Here is an 18,088-nt window from a genome sequence, read left to right on the forward strand (position 1 = left end):
TTCACAGAGGCAAATGTAAAGAAAAATATTTTACTAAATAAGAAGTTAATTTTTGTGAACTAATTATTTATGTTATTTGTTATTAGTTACTGGTTAATTTAAATACCTTGATGGTTTTCACTGACAAAAAAATAACATGCAGTTATGTCAGTACTTCAGCTTATATTTTTAATTTTCAAAAATTCTAGTTATGCTTTTTATTGATGTGAGAAGGTTTAAATGACTTAAAGTACATAATCTTAAAGTAAATAATAAATCAATATTTAGAGTTTTACCTTAGATGTACACTAAATATTGTGATTTTTAATTTTATCTTAATTGGTTGAAGCTTTTCAACTCATAGATGGGCAAAATTGATTGTGAGAACAACATTACAGATGGATAATTCTTTGTATCAGAAAGTAGTACTTTAATGTATAAATCAAAGTTATAAAATTTTTGCAGTTTATTTTAGAAAACTGCTTTACATTACACAGATAACTTTCATTCTCTTATTTGTCTTCTGCCATAAGACACACTAACTTTGCATTTTCACTATCTACTTTAATGATAATGTAATTTCTTGTTCTACAACATTTAATATCAAAGAAAACTTGATAAACATGTTTCCTGGTTTACTATCTCTTTTGAAAACTGATATACTACTATAGCATAGTCATTAACCTAGAATTTCAGATTATTCACTTCCAGCTCTTAACATTGAGTGTGATTAGGAGACTCAGGAACTAAAACTTCTATTCTAAGTTTTAATATATTATAAGCCAAATGCAGTTGCTTCTTGAAATTGTTATTATAGAACAAAGATAAACTAAGTAAAACAAATGGGATCTGATTCAGTGTTTCAAGAGCTCTTCATGTAGATTTTGAGTTTAAATCCTTATATGCACTTTAAAAAGTTTGAGTCTTTTTAGGTATTTTTCACCTGGAAAATTCTTGTATTATCATAGGTGATTGGAGCACTTTGATAATATTATTAATAATTAAATCAATTACAATGCCAGAAATGAAGATTATGGAAGAAATAGTAATTTTTTCTCAACCTGCATCCTGCTTTTTTTAGGATGAGATTTTGTGATTACTTTCCAGTAGGAGTGATCTGATCGATTCAGTTTTAGATTGTTAGTATCAGATTTGTTTTCCGACTGGAAAGGATATTTAGGGCTTTATTTGGGGTTTCGGTGGAGGGACGATTTGGGGAATAATTGTGTATAGTTTCGGAATGTTTCTTCTCATACAAATGGTTTAGAGATTGAGAGGAGTGAAAGCTGTTGATGGATCCTAGGTTAGTCATTTTCTTCCTGGGTGACATAGGGTGAACCAGACCTATGTGGTAACCCCCAGAGAGAAGCTGCAGGCATCTCTTGACAAGGCCCCATGCTGCTCCTCCATGTGTTAGGCCATCTTTTTCTAGGAGTATGGAAGGCCCGAAGCTAGGAAGTGGCTCAGCTGGTGCTTAGCATCCTGTGTGCCAGGGCTTTTTGGCTCACACTCTCTGAAACAACCTGGTCATAGTATAGGAGCACCAATTTCTGAAATTAAGGTTTACGATATTTTTTACTCTAAGCTTTGGCTTCAGGCTGATGCCAGAAATGAAGAGTTCAAGGGCTAAGAGATTTTTGACGTGAAGGTGAGTCCCAGTAGTATATTCTCAACCAGGAAGAAAGAAAAAAAAAAAGACATTTTAGAGAGTATGTACAACATTTCTTTAACATTTTTGGAATTCCAGAAAATAAAAATATATGCCATAATTTTTTTTTAATTAAAAATCATTAATGTCATTCCTTTGTTTTTTAGCTTTATACATTTAGAAATAAAGAACAAAATAATTTGACATTTGGTTTAATGGTATAAGATCAAGAAGTCAATGTACAGGTCACTTGGCTTGGATATGATAAGCTTTTAGGCTAAAGGCATTTCAGTTATTTTACTACTTTTAAAAATAAGGTTGTGAAACTTTTATTGGGAATATATTCCCAAAACTTTTAACACATCGAAGTGTGATAAGTGGATGCAAGTGACTAAATGGGTTAAAATTCTATAGATTATCTTTTTATTTTTTTAAAAAAATAGATCTCCTAACGGGGTATGAGAAAATGAAAGAGATGTACACAACCAGTCCGATTAGATGAAGTATTCTCTCCTTGTTTGCATTCACATTTGACTTAATTTACCCCTAATTTATTAAGCATTGATTTTTTTTCTTACATGAATAGAATAGTGTGAGCATTTTATTTTTTAATTGAGGAAAAGTTCTGTTTCTTAGCTCTTGTTAGTTAAAAAAGTGACAGGGCTGCTTAGTGCTGCTAACCTTAAGTTCTGTTTGTAGTTTGTTATGAGCTCTACAAATCTTACATGGAGAAAAGAAAGAAATTTGGTGGAAAGGAAATTCCTAGAAAAAAGTCAATTAGAGACTGTGCTGCCAGCCACAGTGCAAGAGGAGGAGCAGAGCATCCGTTCTGAATTGGTTTACCAAGGAGCAGAAATCCAATTAACAAATTCATATTTCTGCAGCAGAAGACAGTGATTAAAATTTTGGTAAACTACTCAAAATTCCTGCCACACACATCAGAACCCTTACGACATACAGCAGCTTTTTTTTTTTCTTTTAAAATGTTCTTCATTTTAAGAACAAATATATAAATAGAGAACTGATTATGCTCCTTGTTCTAAAATGAACTTTAATTGTGTGAAATGAGAATTTTAAAAAATTATTTAATGCTTACATCTTAGTGAAGTTTTTGTTCAAATATATCACTTTTAAAAACAAGGAGCTTCAGAGCTGCAGGTCCTGCATTTGATATAGATGAAAGACAAAGAGACTTGATTTTTGGAAACTTAAATAAATGAAATTATCTTTAAAGTTTTGATCTTGAATTCAAATTTCCTCATTCAGCAACAAGCATTTAGTAAATGTGCCTGATGCACTTACCACTGTGTTAGGCCCTGGTGTCACAAAAGTGAGTATGACGTTGTCCCTGACCTACAGTAGCTTGCCTTTGACTCCATTGGGAGGAACATACATTTAATTAGACCAAATGATAAAACAGTGTGTTTAAGGCTTTGGTGGGGTAATGTGCAACATCAATGGGTGTACAGAAGGCAGAGTCTCTTACTTTGACTGTGGGCATCCCAGGAAGTTTTACAGAGGATGTGCGCTGGAGCTATGAAGGCTGAACTATGCTGTGGTAGGAAAGGAAGCCAGCTTGTAACTGTCCCAGGTGGCTCAGGACGCTATTGATGTTAGTGCTTTTTTTTTTTTTTTTTAGAATTTCTAGCACAATATGTATTATATTTTATTGCTATGGGTATGTATGTCTACATATTAATTTTATCAATTAATTGATAACTTCTTTTTAATTCACTGTAAATTGTAAGACTACTATGATTATACACTAGTTTGGCACATTTGTATATAATTAATACTTTTATATATTAAATTTAGAAGTGTTAATGCCATCTACCTATCGAAGGTTCCCAAATTTATTTGCCATCTCTCATTGGCTATCTAACAGGCATCTCAGTCGTAGCATATTCAAAAACAAATTCTCTTTTTCTACCTGACCGCAAACCATCTTAGTTAATTGCAACAGTACCTTCCAGTTTCTCAAACTCAAAATCTTGGAATCATCCTTGATTCTTTTTTTTTTTTTTATGCCCCTTAACCTATTTGTCTAAAAATTCTATTGATTGTAATTTCCAATATATCGAGGATCTCTTCACTTAACACCACGTCCAGCTGCTCTCTCTGTGGTTCAAGTAAAATTGCTTGACTGGATTAGTTCAATACGGCCTCTTTCTGCTTCTACCTTCGCTCCTATTTTAAACTCACACAGAATCTAGAATGACCATTTAAAAAGATAAGTTAGATAATGTTGTACCCCTGCTTAAACCCTCCAGTGGCTCTCTAGATTCCTCAGAGAAAAAGCTAAAAACCTTACTTTGGCTTACAAGGCATCAGAGAATCTGGCTCCTTACGTATCCTCCAAAAAGCGAGGCCAGTTCCCATCTCAGGGCCTTTGCACCAACTCTTGTCCTAGACATCAGCATGGTTTTGCTTGCTCACTCACCTCCTTCAAATTTTGCTCCCATCTTCTCCATGGGATCATCCTTGGCAGCTGATTTAAATTTATACCCTATCTACCTTTCCTACATTCTTTCCCATCTGCCTTGTCTTGCTTTATTTTTTCTCTATAGTACTTAATACCATTTAACATACTATATAATTTGCTTACTTATTTTTCCTTCTGACCTTTTACAAGTAGGATTATAAGCACCCCTATGGACAGAGGTTGTTGTCTGTTTTATATACTGCTGTATTTTTAGCGGCTACAGTACTTTCTGGTACATAATAGGTGGCCGATACATAGTTATTGCCAAATGAATAATATCATCTGCATTCTTTTTTGAGTGATTACAGAGGCTTATTTTTACAAACTATTTTCACACTTGAAGTAACAATATAAATATCAGTCACTCTGCACTAGGGAAGTGTTTCCTGGTGCAGGTCGTGAGCAACTGGGTATCATTTTCAGAAATAGTTATAGCTGACCTCACCCCAAACCAATTAAACCAGACTCTCTAAGGATGGAACCTAGTCATTAGTATTTTTTTTTAAGTTCCCCATGTGATCCCAATGTGTTAGCCAAGATTAGAGCCAGGTGTTTAAGAAACATTTAAATAAGTGTGAATGAATAAATGAAAGTTTACTACAACTGCTTAACCAGACACCTAGATTTGGGCCACTTCAAGGTTTAAGGTTAGATGTCAAATGTTTGTAATGACAGCCTGGTCCTGAGCAACACAGCCCAAGAGGGGCTGATGGGGGAAGAGGAAGGGATGAGGAATGAGAGGGCGAAGGAAATAGAGAAGACAAAGAGGGGCCCGCCCCCCTCGTAGTTGTAGCAGGAAGAGAAAGTTGCTGCCATGGTCCTTTGGCAGCTGTTGCCAATTGCTGTCTAAAGGACATAGTTATATTGAGGATTTTTGCCTAGTTAATAATTTGTGTTAAGGCAAGTATACTATATTTCTAAGACTCACTAATTTTTCTTCTCTCTAAAGTTATCAGGAAGCGAATCAGTTTTAGAACAATAAACACAGCTTTTTGAGCACAGTGAGAACAACTCAAAACTTGTGGAAAGAGATTTGAGCTCACTTAACAGATGGCAGAGCTGAGGTTCAGGCCTATTTGATGGGCAGACGGGATGCCTGTTGTTCTCTCCCTTGTCCAGCCAAATTCTTCTCTAAATGTAGGTATCAGACCCTGTCAAAATGTGGAAGCCTTTCTTTGCTCAGGGACAGAAATTCCCTCTCTGCCTCTTTCCTTTCCATTCCCAGCAATCTTAGTTTCTTTACTATTTTTTTTTTTCCGGTTTTACCATGCAAGACCCCTGCTCTAACCCCTTTCCTTTCTCTTGTGTCTCCCTTCGTGTCCTGAATAGGAGGCTTTCCCAGTTTTCTTATAAATGCCTTTCTCTAACCCTTCTGTGTCCTTGTGCCTTTGGTCTCTCCTGTGATCTCCATCTTGGCAGCCTGACAGGTGATTGGCAGATGAGTGTGTGGTGCTGATCTACAGCCCTAGTAACCCTGTCATCAGCAGGGCAGCCTGTCTTAACCCTTGACTTTGATCCCTGAAGATTACAACTGATTGCTCTAAAACCCAGTCCCAATAAAGCCAACATCTGCTGGGCCGCAAGGAGTAATTTAGGTACTAGTTGACATTTGAACATATTTAACTATACAGAAGTGTTTAGTCTTTTCAAAAATTATCACTTCCAACTGGCTTCATATAAATTATTCTTGTTAGCCTGAAACAGCAGAACATCCCTGCCTGCTGTTTTTGCCAAGGTGCTGTGAGTACTTTATGTTGTTTCATCCACTGTAGTCAACCTGTACAATTGAGGATTTTGTTTCATCTTCTACTTTTCCAGAGTCTTAAAAAAAATTGGAAGCCATTTAAGGCCTTTTTGTAATCCTCTAAGCTTGTCTTTCCCAGGTAACATTTTAGTGTCTCATTTTATACTTAAGTATGTATATGACTGTACTAGTCATTGACTAATTTTAGTCTTTAATCTGAACTGGTTATAAGTAATATTTTTCTCAATTAAAGCAGTAATAAACTGAAAGTTGATTATCTACATTCTACATTTTGACTTGAGTTTCTTTAAAAGTACCTTACTAAATGTATAAAAATTGGAGTGAAGCATTTAGAAGATCTTTGAATGGCTTTGCTTATTCAAATCCTCTGTGATTTTGTATAACCAAAGACTACTAGTGAATTTATAAAGAAAGTAAGTTTAATTAAAATGTCATCTTCCTAAATGTAATTATTTGTTTCAGACTATGAAGGGTTATTTTAGGTATTTTTTTTAATGAAACACTGGAGGGCACTGTTATGAAATTTTCATAGAGAAGGAATACATGTGACAAATTTGACAGAGCTGTTTGTGGAGTTTTGAATAAAAATGCCACATACCATAGAGGTGAGTGAGCTTGGTATGTGTCTTGTAATAATGCTAGTTACCGGGAATGAGCCTCCTGGAACTGTCTTTGGATGCTGTCATATTTCAAGCTGAACAGGTTAAAATGGTCATAGGGAAGCCCACATGAGCAGAGTCAGTGACTGTCATGAAAAAATGAGACTTCATTGAATCCAAGAGTAAAACACTCTTCAAGATCTCAATAGAATGCCGGCATGTGAGAGCTGAAGTAAATCTGTTTCCTCATGTAGGAGTTTTTTTCTCTATTGGAAGAGTAAGAACTGTTCCATTTCTGGATAAGAAGTACAGGGCAGCCTCAGCCACAAGTGGCCCAGCACTGAGAAATGGGCCTGGATGCAGGATTTCTAAAAGCTCGAGTCAGTCAACTAGAAATATAGTTTTAACACATGCAGATAGTTACTGGAATTATTACTTCCTGGTGTTCTAGAAGATAACTTTAAATTTTCCCAAGTCTGTAAAATAGTTTAGATTTGCTAACATTTCTCTCCCCATTATCTGCACTTTAATGTTATTCAAACCTCTTTGTCCTCAGTTATCTCAATGTGAGGGGACTGAATTGGCACAAACAACTTTAAGTTTTCTCTATGGAACTTTATTGTATCTTCTTACTATGTCCTGGTTGATGAGTGATTTTGTTGTTATTGTTGTTCTGGTAAAATGTATATAACATAAAGCTTACCTTTTTAATCATTTTAAAGTGTATAGTTCATTGGTATTAAGTACATTCACACTGCTGGGATAAAGAGATATTTTACAGTGAAGGAAGTTAAGAGATATGTAAGAATTCACTTAGAAATTTTGTGTCAGAAGTTGCACTAGATCCCCAAATATGTGTGTATAGGAGATATTTATGTGATTAGATAAAATTTTTATGATTTTGTGTTTTCCTAGCAACTACAATAAAGGACAATTAGGAAAATACAGTGAAGTTATATGTGTATTGTATGTGGCTATATTTAACAGTTCACATGTGTATATGGTTATACATAGCAGAATTCATCCTTAACATTTATAGGTTTAATAGGCATGCCTGAAAGGATTTTCAAGCCGCCCTTTTCTGATTTTGCTGTGGTACAGACATGTGGCTGCTGTCAGGACATGAGCCCAGCAAGCCACCTAGCACTTGCAACTCAAAGAGGCTATTTGGTTCTTTACGTGTTCCCAGAATAGTATGTCTCCAATAGCGAAACTTTTTGGGTGTTGGGGTCAAAAATAAAGAAAGTCAACTGTAAAAATAATGTGTTTTAAGACAATGGTGATTTTTATATAGAAAATAGGTTTTTGTATAGAAAGTAGAAGTATAGGACATATTACTGAGGGGACCATTAATAATACAAACATGGAATTTAACAGTGACTGTGATCTTTGACATGTGCAGGTTCATCTTTGCTTAGTCAGGAATAAGAAAACTTGACCAGTAAAACCAGTTTAGCCACTTGTTTGGCCCAAATTCAAATCTTGTGAAAAATAAAAGTTTAGCGAGTGTAAAAAGACAGTTGCCTTGTGGTTTTAAGATATGCATAGGAAACATGTGACTGTTCACAAAATATGAATTGAGTAAAAGCCAGGCTCCATGCAGACATTTAATGAAGCATTTTCATTAAATTCATCTTTCCATGAGTGAGGATTGGTTTGAGAAATTTAGCAAGACCCCCTAACCCCCCTCACAAAGCTATAATCAGGGTCTCAATTGAGTTTGCATTTTTTTTCCAGAGCTTAGAACCTCTTATAAGTTTGTGTGGTTTTCGAAGAATTCAATTCCTTATAGTTATAGTCTGAGGTCCCCATTTTCTTGCTGGCCATCAGCCAGGGACTGCTCTCAGCTCCTAGAAGCCTCTCGCAGGTCCTTGCAATGTGGTCTTTTTTCACAGGGTCTCTCGTAGTTTCTCTCACATCATGGCCAGTTACTTCTTCAAGATCAGCAGGAGAATCTCTTTGACCTTTAGACCCTTTGTAAAGGCTGAACTGATTAGGTCCGGCCCATCCAGGATACTGTCTCTTTCTTTCTATTAATTCATGTCGGCTGACCAGGGATGTTAATTACAGTTGCAAAATCCCTTCACCTTTGCCTTATAAGGGGGCTATCCCATCATATTCAGAGGTCGTGCCCACATGAAAGGGGCAAGGAGTATACTAAGGCATGGGTCATGGAGGTCTGCCTGCTACATCTGTTAATTTTCTCACTGAATTTTTCAGGGTCAGGAGGTAGGGGCAAGATCTTCTTTGCTCTCTGTAGTTGCTTCCAGACCATTACTCTTCTACCTCTCATTAAAAATAATGACAACAACAAATATAATTAGCAAAACACTGAAGCTTTGAGACTTGTGGCATTTGTTGTTACCATTGTCTTTCCCATTTTACTGCCATCTTCTTCTATACTCTTGGTGTCTCCTGCTCCTTCCTAAAAGATGTTGGCATTTGGCTTATAGCCTTCCACTTTGCTGCTAACCCAGCCATTACCCTGGATGACTTCGCCTTCTGTGCCCACTGCATGGACATATGTCAGGAATTGGGAGGGAAGAAAACATAGCAAGGGACTTGTGTATCAGCTTTTTGATTCTTTAAGTGAATTTCAATGATGTCAGAACGACTGTAGAAACTTATTTTGCTATTGATTTTGTATTTTATATAGTTATTTCTTTTTTTTGTTTGTTTCTTTAGACTTCAATTTTTTTTTTTTATTGTCATTTTGTTTAATGCCAGCCTACCTCATTCATGGTGAGAGGTAAAGGATGGGGGTCAGGGGCCGTGTTTGGGGCAGAACATTAGAGCCCAAGTGGCTCACCTCTTAGCCTTGGGCATGGTGTTGGCTGTAATTATTAGAGGGGTGAAGAATCCTGGAGGAAGAGGAAACAGGGAGTTGGCTGAGGTTCTAACTGGTCAGCTGCCTGGAGCTACTGAGATAGCCTGAGCAGTCTGTTTTATTTTAACAAAGGTGAGTTCGTTTCCTTACAGTGTGCGTTGGTTGCCAAGTACCAACCATGTTCTGAAGTTGGTAGGGACTTTGTTAGAACCCATGTTGTCTGTCCTCGTCCTGCCTCCATTCTGGAGTGTTGTTCTGAATTCATGCTGGACCTGGTAGGTTGATTGCAGAAAGGTTTTCCTACATCTCTTTGTGAATGCTTAGAATTCAGCCCTCAGTGTATGGAAGCTTGCTGTCTCAGAAAGAATTTACCTACTATTGCAGACCATTTCATATTTCATCTCTCTTAACTCTCTTTCTCTCCATGATTCTGCAACATGCATCAGAGTGGTGACTGCGTGAACGCTGTGTTGTTTCTCCCTTGGTGAGGTAGTAAAAGGAGTTTGAAGGCTGCCTGGGAGACTCGTTCTCTAGAACTGCTCTGTCTAACACTGTAGCCACTAGCCATGTGCAAATATAAAAATTAAATGTAAACAAAATTAAATAAGAAAAATTCAGGCCCTTACTCAGGCCACATTTCAAGTGCTCAGTAGCCACCTGTGACCAGCAGTTACTATATTGGGCAGCAGAGATGTAGAACCTCTCTATAATCGCAGAAAGTTCTTTGGGATGGTATTAGAGTGTTTCTTTCCCTGTTCCTACAGCAGCAGAGATTCTACTGTCTTGTCTTTTGGGGTTGAAGCTTGACTGATTCTTGGTTGCGACTTGGCTGTCTCACTGCTCTGAGGCATTTGGCAGCTTGGTTGCACCTGCAGTTCAGCTTTCTACAGGAATAAGCTGCTACCTCTACAGAAGGATTTGAGGGTGGCCTAGAGAACACAGGCCAGCCCTGGGAGAGCTCCCTTATGGTGCTTGAAATGCCATGTACTGATTTTTATTGCTCCTGTAACAAAATGCCACACACTTAGCCCCTTAAAACAAACATTTGTTATCTCACAGTTTATAAGTCAGAAATCAAACTTATCAGAAATCAAGGTTTTGGCTGGCTTGTGTTCCTTTCTAGAAGCTCAACGAGAGAATCTTTTTCTTGCTCTTTTAGATTTTTGACAGAATTCAGTTTCTCAAATTGTACGTCTGTAGTCCCTGTTTTGTACTGGTTGGTAGCTCAGGGCTGCTCTCAGCTTCTAGAGGCTGCTCACATTCCTTGGCTCCTGGCCCTCTTCCTCCATACTCAAAGTCAGTAAAGGCAGACTGAATCCCATTAAAGATTCAAATGTCTCGTGAATCTTCTTTCATTACATCTCTCTGGCTTTAGCTGGAAAAGGTTCTCTGCTTATAAGGGAATCTTTAGATCCTGATAGTTCAGGATAATCTATCTCCCCATCTCAAAATCCATAACATTAGTCACCTCTGCAAAGTCTCTTTTTCTATATAAGGTAACATATTATAGACATCTTTGGGAGAGGGGTATTGGGTCTACCACATTGCCTCCAGATTAATTCTTTGCATGTTATTAAGCAAAAATAGCTTATTTGAACTGTAGCCTATTTGAAGAGGATAATTAAGATCCTATTGTCTCTGTGTAAACAATATTATTAATTTTCTTTGGAGACTAAATATCAGGGGAAGCAGGAAACATCAGGAAAAAAGTAGAGAAGATGAAGACATGGGGAAAGTGGTACCTAGAGAAAATCTTTACTTCTTAAATGACATGCTATATTGCTTTCCACATGGTGAAACACACAACTTATAATAATATTTGGAGTACATTGATAAAATCTCATCAAGATATCTCTGAATTAACCACTTACTATTGTTTAATTTTTAAAAAACTGAGAAAACCTATACAGAAGTGGCATAATTATGAAGATAAATATCCGAAATTGAACAGTGTTAAAGAGAATAATCCTATCAAATTGTGGGTACTTAATGCAATATATTTAACAGCTTCCCCACATATTAGATTTGTAACTTTTATTTTTATCATGCCTCAATAAAATCCATTCGATTTTAATATTTGTTACCATTAATATATTCACCATAGACTTCTGTCCTTATGTCTAATTTATATGTAAAATATTATGTATACAGCTAATTGTACAGTAATTCTCTACTTTGTAATAAACCATATTGAAAATGAATGTAGCATTTACCTTTCTCATCTTTCATTTTATTTACCTCATTAGCTAAGAAACCTTTCCAGCTTGGACCTACGTCATATCACTGAACTGGATAATGAAACTGTGATGGAAATTGTCAAGAGGTGCAAAAATCTGAGCTCTCTCAATCTTTGTCTGAACTGGATCATAAATGACAGGTAACGATTATAACATCTTAAAAACATGTTTCCAGAAGAAAACCTGTGTTCTGTGTACCAAATACTAATTTTGATTATAAGAAGGCATATCGACTTTAAGGAAAATTTAATGTGGCCATGTCTTTCCAAGTAGATCAGTTTAAATTTTGAAAACCTTCTAGATACATGCTTTTAATCCACCCACTGCTTATATTTGCAGTAAGGTTTTTATTTGTTTGTTTGTTTGTATATTTTTGTGCTAAGATTCAAATGCTTATCTAACCATTTATAACAATAGTAGTCTGTTGAATTTTTCTATCACCCATCCACGATTTATTGCTTATTCATCACTTTAACATTTTTACAACTTTTATGATTGATTTTACTGTTCACTTACTAAAGAAACGATTCTGAGAAAATATTTCCAACATTATACATTCAGATCCTTTCTCAAGGATAATATTTTGTTCTTTGTATATGTATAATTTCTTTTGAAAATGCAAGTCATGTGATGGACAATTTAATAGATAGTGTAAAAATGTGTGAAATTGTTAGTTTTTTCTTACAAATAATGATAAACTCATACATCTTTGAAATATTGCATGAAGGAAAAAAAAGATTGTAAGAACCCTTGAAAGCAGGCTTTTTAATAATGAAAATAACAACAGAGTAGTACTACTGAACTATATCTGATAGTTTAGGGAAGTTCTTAAATACAGGCATGAGACGAGATTTTTGCCCAGCATCTCTTGAAGAATAAAGTTTTTTAGAGATAAGCCATCAAAAATATTTTGCTTTCAGAATAGAAAGCACTATTTCAGCTAATATTAGACCCTATTGAGATTTAAATATTTTTCCACAAATAACAGCAATAAACCTGGTTTGTCTGATAATGCTTTCAAGTCAAGACACTTTCCCTCTCTACTTTTAATTTTCTTTTATACTTTGAAAATAAAATCACATGGGCTCCATTTTCCTCAGTTATGATAAATTCTACTGACATTTTCTTAAATTATCTTGCATTACTTCTTAATTTATGTAGTAGCCTTTGACTTGACTCTTTTTAGAAAAATTTTTCTTGAAAAATATGCTAGTCTAGAATGGGGACACGGTGATTATCTACTGTATGAAGAACAGAAATCTAAAGAAAATTGATAAAAGTTTTAAAAATAAAATTATTCTCTAATATCAATTATATAGTCAATTATATAACAACTTAAAATACTCTTTTAAGTGTTTTTCATAACAGTTCGTAAAATAAAGTACATAAAAAACATCCTGTGGTTTTAGGTATTTAACATTAGCTTAATATTGAGATAAACTTTTTAGTAATACATCAAATTAAAAGGAGAAAAGTGTTTATGCAACAAAATGATCATGAAAATGATTGCTTTTTATTCTACGACACTTTTTTGTGTACTGGCTTTGTAGAACAGTCAGTACTTGAAGACTAAATAAGATACAGTTCATATATGATTATAATGCTTATCTCCTAAATAAACATTTTGCTCAAGTTTGTACCATTTAAACAAAGATATTGAGGGGTTTTGAATCTACTAAATTTTCAAGTGCTCTTTCAGCTATAACTGGATATTTAAAAATGATACTAAATTTTCAAGTGCTCTTTCAGCTATAACTGGATATTTAAAAATGAAAACATGGGCAGCCCTCACTTTGCCTTTTCTCCCTTTTGGTAGACACTCTCTCCTGCAATCTCTTGCTATTTCAATCAGTTTTTTCCTACTTAACTATAATGGTCTTTTGGTATTTGATCCTAAATATATGTACTGTAGAGATTTATTTGCAAGGAATGAAAGTGTATTTTTATGTTTTAATGGAAAAGTTTGGGTTAATTGAGAAAACGTGCATTTTAATGAGGTTGAGCAATAGAGTTTTAAAGATCAGACTCTCAGGTTTTAATTATACTACTTGCACTTATCCTGTGTACTGGAATAGAAGTTTCAAACATTAAAACCCACTTTACAGTATCATCTAAATTACTCATCTCATTGTTCTTGCCATACTCTATCACTAAGCTAAGTAATATTTGTAATTATATTGGTATAAATCTAGGACTTCCCATCAGACTTAATTATAATTTTAGCACTTAGCCCAGATGGGTTAGTAACCTTTCATATAGAGGGCACTAGAATGCACTAATGTATTTAGCCTATCAATTAGCATCTGTTTTACATTTGTTCATTATTATTATCCCCTGGTAAATCAGGAAGCATTTATGAACCCCCTACTAAATACTTGGTACTGCATCTCAGACTGTGGGGCACTGAGTCCCTGCTGCTCTCAAAGGTTGCTCTCTAGGTGACATAAGACTTAATGAATGAGATAATAGTGAGCCATGTAAGGATAATGGGGAGGAAAGTAACCTTTATTACCTAGGTAATTGATAGGCACTTTACACGTGTTCTCATTTAATTCTTTCAATATCTTTTGTTCAGCAGAAGGTCATGCTATTCCTATTAAATTTAGACCATTTGTTTGACTTTCTTTGGCTTTTCCGATGAATGTATTTTTCTGTTATTACTGCAGTAAAAAATGGGTGGGGACAAACAAGAAAAAAGAATGGCTAATGAGTCACTTTTTTGTTTCATAACTAGGATTCACACACAATTGACATTTACATGTAAAATTTTTAGTTTTCTTTTTTAAACTAATCTCATTATTTTCTTTTGTAATTAAAGTAACATAGAGCCTTTAGATAATATTTTATACATAGTATACGTAAAAAGGATCTGTATTTAATGCTGCTAACTTTAATAATAGGATTCCTCATATACGGATAAACTCTGATACTCTTCTCAGATCTTAGATATCAGATTCATCCTGGATTTTTAAAGTTCTTACCTATAAACTTTTTTTGAAGTTCAAAATTTTAAATATATAGTAATTGAACATCTTTACTGCTAGCATTTTGTAGTTCTTAAATTGATCGGTGTGACTAAGACATGCTGTTCTTTATCTTTGTTTCTCTAAAAGCACGTTTTGTGTTTAGAGAGTTAAACAGCATTATATTTTCTTGTATTCAGAAGGATGGTCCAGTAGTCATTTGACATTTACCATTGCTTTTGAATACAAATAAAATTCAAGTAGTTTATGAAAAGAAGACACTATTTCTATCAGTCATTCAAATTAAACATCTTGTTAGTGTCCTCCATTCTCTCTGACTCTAGGTTTGTTGAAATGTTTATTTTATTTGATATAAATCTTTTGTTATTTCACATCCAGTTTGGTCTTCATTGTTTTTGTATGTTTGGTATACAGTCCAAAATCAGCATGCTCCAGGTGTAAAAACTGATATGTAAAATATTGAATGGTTCTTAGCATCTTTATAGTGATGTGCTTATGGTGGCCTTTTTGTTCTTTTTTGCCAAGAAGAATTAAGCGAAATCTAATTGATTTTAATAGAGCTTTACAAAAGATATTTTAAATATCTAAATAGGCTGTCAAAGAGGGAATTAATCTCCTTATTTTCAATTTATAACATTAGTTCTGAAAATAAAGTTCAATCACATGATCTATACACCCATTATCAAATATATGATTCTTTCATTGACAGTTGACCATGCTTGCTCATGAATTAGGATAACGGTAGAGAATAATAATATAAGGGAAATGTAAGATTCTCTAGTATACATCAACTAAAGTCACAAAACTTAAGAGAAACCAGGCTTGTTAAAGTAAATTGTGTTGTCAACTAGTTGAACTTGCCTAGTTAGAGATTTGTTCTTTAAATTTGCAGCTAAAAAATATTAAATTTGCCTAACACTCTTTAAGGAGTTAATTTGCTGTGCAGATCTTATATTTATGTAAAGAGGGCTAGTGCATCAATGAACAGTCTAACATTTGGAGAATTTCTAATCTTAGTCTGCTATGAACCAGTTTCTTTCAAGGATAAAATAACATTTACAGTATATTGATATTTCACTTTATATATACTCATGTTTAGAATACTAACTATAGATATTTTCTCTTCAAATAAAACTTTTGCATAAGACTATTTGAGGTTGCAAATCGGTGGGCCACAGCTGAGTCCAGTCCACAAAGCTGTTTTGTTTGTCCTATGCAATATTTTAAAAATCAAGTTAGTTGCCAACACTTTAAAAATTAAGGTAGTTCACATCAAAATTCTGAATGTGGGCCTTCTTTTAGAAAAGTTATAGATCTAGCAACATTGAACCCACATTTTCTTGTGTGAACAATCTTTCCAGGATGAGGAGTGAGCTGTTCTCTTTGGCCAGTCTCAAATTTTCCACTATTCCCACCAAGCATGATCTATTCTTTTATATTATCTGCCTGTCTTCACTCAGGCTCCAAATTGAGTTCTCCTTCATTAATATCCAGATTTTTAGATATTTCTTATTTTTAAATCAAATAGTTTCTTTAATTGAATCTGATAAAAATATATTAACAGATAATGTAAAATTAGTCTACTTAAATTATTTCTTCATTATTTCTGGCATCAGAATATTGGTCAACACGTGGAAATTACAAAGGGAAACAGAATTTGGCTTAAAAATAAGTTAAAACCTTCATTTTCATCAATTGCCTTTTGAAATGGAGAATTCACTCACACTTAGTGTTCAAACAAGAGCGTTATGTGTCCTGCATTATAAAGGAAATTGAATTAGTTTACTAAACTCCCTCTGATGTCAAGCCTGTGATTTAAATGAATTTACTTGCATTGCTTAGAATTTGATTCGTGATTCCTTTGTTTATAATATCAAGAAAAAAATCTTAATACTATTTTTTCTTTTTCTTTCTTTTCTTTTCTTTGTGTGTGTGTGTGGTGTGTGTGTGCGCGCGCGTGCACGCGCGCGTATCCCTTTTTAGTTTTTTAGGAATACTCAGGTCGAATTTGTAGAATGACAGATTACTTCACCACTCCTTTCAAGGAGACTGACAGCACCCTGGCTCATGTAAAACTCAATGAGGCATTCTATAAAGATTTTTCTAACTCCCTTGATCTTCCCTGGATGTTTATTCTGTTTCTTCTTTCAAATTTCCGTTGATTCAATAAAAAACTATGACATTTAGAAATAAAGTTCAGAGAGGATTTGAGCAGGTGTTGGTGATATAAAATATTTGCTGAGTACCCATTGTGTTTTATTTCCAAGAATTGTTTTTGAACATATGCTGTATATTGTATTTATAACTGTTTGAGTACTGGGTGGATAATCTACCATCTTCTTGTGAATGTCATGTCACAGTGGGCTTAGAATTTTATTTCATTTCAATCCCCTAATATTACTTAATTCTCCTAGAGACTGAGGTTTAAAGATTACCCAAGGGGGACAAATCTATCCATTAAATCCAGTAAGCGTAGTTGAATTTGAGTTTGAGAATATTTTGTTTTCTATTAAAGTTAAGTGGTCTGGAGGAGAGGAATGCTTTTCACCTTGGGGTATTGAGTGTGAAGTTTGAACAGTTTTCTCTTATAAAAGCCCGAAAACTTGGAAATAAAGAGGCAGCAAAAATAATGCTGACTATTGGAGCCTCTCTGTGGTGCTATTTATAGCAGCACTGTCCTGCCTGTGTAGAATTTAGAGCAGTCTGTCACATACTTTTGGTGCCTAATAGTGTGGCTGGGCTGGTTAGGTGGAACTTTACCAAAACCTAATCTACTAGTTTCGTGTATGTTCTATGATATTTAAGGTTTTGCAAAAAGAATGAGAAATATATTTTACTGAGTTTTGCCAGAGTTGTAGAGACAGAATGGAATCTTTCTCATCTAGTGACTGTTTGAGGTTGGCATGTTTTCTGAAACTCGCTTTTATATTCACAATTATTTGTAAGGCCACCTCTAGAAGAATAGTATAGCATTGGAGTAACTCCTATTCGGTCTCCCAAACCCTTTATAAAAATATCTTCTGTGTCATTCTACCATTAGCCCTTCTTTTTGAAACAATGATTGGTTTTTGTAGTACTATTGAGGTCAGAGTTATAATACTTTCTCTCTTTTGTTTCTGGACCAAGAATAACAACAATTAATAGTAGCTACCATTTATCTCCATCCATGCCATACACTGTGCTAAGTATTTATGCACAATGTTTTATTTAATCTTACAACCATCATGGGGAGGAAATTGACCCCATTTTCAAATGAAGGTGTTAAGGTCCAGAGACGTTAGACACCTCACTAGTAAGTAGTGGAACCAAGACCGGACATATTTGACCCATTTTTGTGTGTCTTCAAAGTCCAAGTGATAAACCTGAGCCACTCACTGTCTCCTTATTCTGCCTCAGACCTATAGTGACCTAATGCTCTGATTTGCTCAGGAAAGTCCCAGCCACTCCTGTGGTTTTAGAATCTTGTCAGGCTTAGCGGTTGTGCTTCTGCTACTCCCCTTTGTATTCCAAAATGTTTTCTTTTAGATGATAAATTATATGGTCGTCCTATCTCAGACCACAGACGAT

General features: G+C 34.8%; 1 protein-coding gene across 3 annotated transcripts in view; it reads left to right on the top strand.

Annotated features, from left to right (window-relative positions):
* FBXL17 (F-box and leucine rich repeat protein 17) overlaps nt 1–18,088 on the top strand; it is a 444,087-nt gene that overhangs the window by 142,865 nt on the left and 283,134 nt on the right. For all 3 annotated transcript variants that reach the window (XM_036225333.1, XM_036225332.1, XM_016137227.2), the window contains exon 6: nt 11,547–11,677. In XM_036225333.1, coding sequence (XP_036081226.1) covers nt 11,547–11,677 — 131 coding nt within the window. The remainder of the gene's footprint in view (nt 1–11,546; nt 11,678–18,088) is intronic.

The sequence above is a fragment of the Rousettus aegyptiacus genome, unplaced genomic scaffold, assembly GCF_014176215.1.
Source record: "Rousettus aegyptiacus isolate mRouAeg1 unplaced genomic scaffold, mRouAeg1.p scaffold_m13_p_8, whole genome shotgun sequence".
Classification (NCBI taxonomy): Eukaryota; Metazoa; Chordata; class Mammalia; order Chiroptera; family Pteropodidae; genus Rousettus; species Rousettus aegyptiacus.